At 39.0% G+C, this 3245-nt stretch overlaps 1 protein-coding gene across 1 annotated transcript; it reads right to left on the reverse strand.

Annotated features, from left to right (window-relative positions):
* Positions 1-6: 6 nt before the first annotated feature.
* On the reverse strand, positions 7-2985 carry LOC121965808 (aminomethyltransferase, mitochondrial-like; the record flags this gene model as incomplete). Its single annotated transcript, XM_042515929.1, has 5 exons — positions 2822-2985; positions 2551-2631; positions 553-684; positions 398-476; positions 7-202 (listed from the first exon to the last, which is right to left on the reverse strand). Coding segments are annotated over exons 1-5 (602 nt in total), but the record flags the coding sequence as incomplete, so codon positions are not given.
* Between the last annotated feature and the right edge of the window lie 260 nt (positions 2986-3245).

The raw sequence follows: 3245 nt of genomic DNA on the forward strand, positions 1-3245 counted from the left end.
GGAAATTTTAAGTGCCAATTTCTAGCAAAGAGAGCAAGACAGAGAGAGCTTCTGACCTCCACCCCGTCCTCTCCAGTGTATCCACAGCGGGTGACCCTGCAGCCAGGAATACCAAACACTGTGGCCAATGTGGAGGTCATGAAGGTCAGCTTACTGAGGTCCTCCTTCAGCCCTACCTGGAGCACCTGAGACATGGATGGACCTGGCAACACAAAACACATCTGATTTGCCTAAACCAAGACATGGAAAGTCCAACACGAGTATGTCAAATAGTAAATGAAATAAGGATTTAATGATGATGAAACAAAAACTGGAACAAGAGATAAATTAGAGAGACATATGGGAGGAAATAGAGGTAATAACAATGAAAGGAATGAAGTAAGAAAAACAGTTTTACCTTGCAAAGCAATCAGCGCTTCATCGAGGAACTCCAGATCCACATCAAAACCTGCAGCTTTGAACTCTGCCAGTCTGGCCTATAAGCAAAACAAACACGTCAGTCTACCATACTCCCAACCCATCCATCTACACACACTCTCTGTCTGCATTTACCTTCATATGAGCCGAGTCCTTGTCAGCGCAGCCAGCGTTGGAGACGACGTAGAGGTAGCCCTGGTCTGTCTTTGTCACAATGAGGTCATCAATAATCCCTCCTTTCTCAGTGGTGAAGAGGGACAGTGTACCCTGAGGAGTGAGGGAGGGGAGGAGAGAAGATGAGTGGGTGAACATGTTTAGAATAAGTGGTTCTCAGATGATCTGATCACAGGGCTCATTATTTCTTGTAGTTTTGTTGTCACCTTCTGCTCTCTGAAGCATTCTGTGCCACAAAAGGACGCTGTTTACTCATTTCTTCTTGTAGCAGAGAACCCGACAACCTTTCAATGCCTTTTTGCATCCGTTTTATCCAAAATCAGTTGAAACCATGCTACTCTTTTACAAAAAAATAAAAAAACAATTTTTTTTTGTGTTTGAAAATTTGAAATGATTCAAAAGTGGACAACTCTTAATACAGGTGTGAATGTGTCTCAGATCCTCTGAGGATGAATCAGGATATAAAATATAATTTGGCACACTGAACTACAGTGCGTTGATGTTCTTAATGGGTACGTTGGTGTCTACCCCAATTTCGAATTATGTCCCATTTCAGAGGCTTTGGCGGTGGTGACTTTTGAGAACAGTCTATAAAGGAGTCACAAAGGACAAAACAGAGCTGCAGTCAGACAGAGGTCACATTCCTCAGCTTTGTTTGGGGGTTAAAGTGAAACAGGCCTTTCTGATCCGTTATAATGTTTTATCTTGAAATGTGGACTTAGATGGACTTGGTCACTAAATGCCACAAACCATTCTTTTTTTATTTTAACACAAGCATATTCAGTTTTATAGAATAATTTATCAAATGTTTTCTCTTTGAACTATGATCACCTGAATGCAGTTCCTCTACGCTCAAATGCGCATTTTTTAAAGACTTTAAGCGTTTTATTTTGGTGTTCAGGCAGTTGTAATCATTTTTTAAAGATTTTTTTCCATCTAATGTTTATCATTTCAAATAATATCCCTATGATGTCAAATGTTGACTAAGACGTAACATCATAAGTGCAACATTCTGAGGAGTTTGAGGCTGAGAGGTGACAGATCACAGATGGTTTTTAATAAAACGTTCTCACAGTGTTACATGAGAACAATGGAAGAACATTTTCAGAGCAATATTCAGAGCATGTTATTGAGGACTGAGAACACAGACCATTTTTTATGAAAATGTAATGTAATTTGATATGTTAACAATTAAAAAAAACATTTTTGATATTTTTTTATGTTTATAGAGAACATTACCCGAACTTTAAGAAAAACATTCTGGAAAGTAAAAGACAACTTTACGTAAACATTGTATTGGTTGCATTGTACCATTCTCAGAGTGTTTTAAGAATCAATACTTGCTGGCTGGGTTAACTGTTTCTGTTTCACTGTCACTGGTTTTGTCTTTTCTTTGTTTCAAGAAGCAGCAGGCAGCTGCTTCCAGGTTTGAAATACAGCTTCAAAGAGCCACTGCATGATTCGACACATCTCTACTCAAATCACTATCTCTTTTTTGGTTTTTGAACAGCAAATGTTGAGGACAGTAATTTTGGTACTTTTTTTGGTACCACTTCAGACCACTGATTAGTCAGAGAGCAGCACAGGACATCCCGCATAAGCAGGACGTTTTTTTAAACACCACACTACTGTCAACAACAAACACAATTTTTTTTTTCCCACTCAACCCAGTTTTTTAAAAATGGCAGCCTGCAATTCTACACTATATGCTAAGCTGTACAATTCACAAAGTGCAGACGTACACGGAGGCCGTGCTATCTGCAGTGGAAAAAGAGAAAATGTCCTAGAGAAAAGGACCTGGTATCAAAACTGAACTGAGCTGAGTAGAGCCAAACCAAACAGTGGAAATGAAATATTAGCAGCTAGAAACACTTCCCCATATCAACTTAAAGGTGATAATACATCTATTCAAGTAGACAAAAACATTGGTCATTGCAGGTTCGATATGCAACATCTCACCTGGTTGTCTTTGAGTTCTGCAATATCTGCAACTACTAGAGACTCCATGAACTTCACCCTGTCTTTGCCGTGGACTTTGGTCTGACAGAAAAAGCAAAAGGATTTATCAAAACAAAGCATTTTTTTGTGGATTGTGTTGTGGATGAAAAAGTGCTTTATTTTACCATAATGTGCATCTGTGAGCGTGGTATGTGAGCTCGTGTATCTGTTTACCTGTGTTTAGGAGTGTGCTGTATTTGTATATGTGCGCGTCCATTTACACTGCTCTCACCTGCAGCATGTGGCTGACATCGAAGATGGAGCAGTGCTCTCTGGTGTGCATGTGTGAGGCGATGTGACTGTCTTTGTACTGGACGGGCATACTCCAGCCTGCAAACTCCACCATCTTCCCCCCATGCTCCCTGTGGAAGTCAAACAGCGGAGTCTTCTTCAAGGCAGCCTGCGGGAGATAAAACACTGTACTGAGTGTACAAATATTAGAAACATAGGGAATACAGTGAGTAAATTCTGATATATATATTAATTATAATTCTATATGCTTAAAACTGTGTATCTTAAATGTGCTAGAGTTGGGATTTTCAAATATAATGTTTTAATATTGCATGTCCATGATGTTTGTACAAGTGTTTCTAAGGTCTTTTTATTATTTTAGTATTTAATTTTTATGACTTTAAAATTTGCTATTATATTCATTG

Source organism: Plectropomus leopardus, unplaced genomic scaffold (genome assembly GCF_008729295.1).
Source record: "Plectropomus leopardus isolate mb unplaced genomic scaffold, YSFRI_Pleo_2.0 unplaced_scaffold21704, whole genome shotgun sequence".
NCBI lineage: Eukaryota > Metazoa > Chordata > Actinopteri > Perciformes > Serranidae > Plectropomus > Plectropomus leopardus.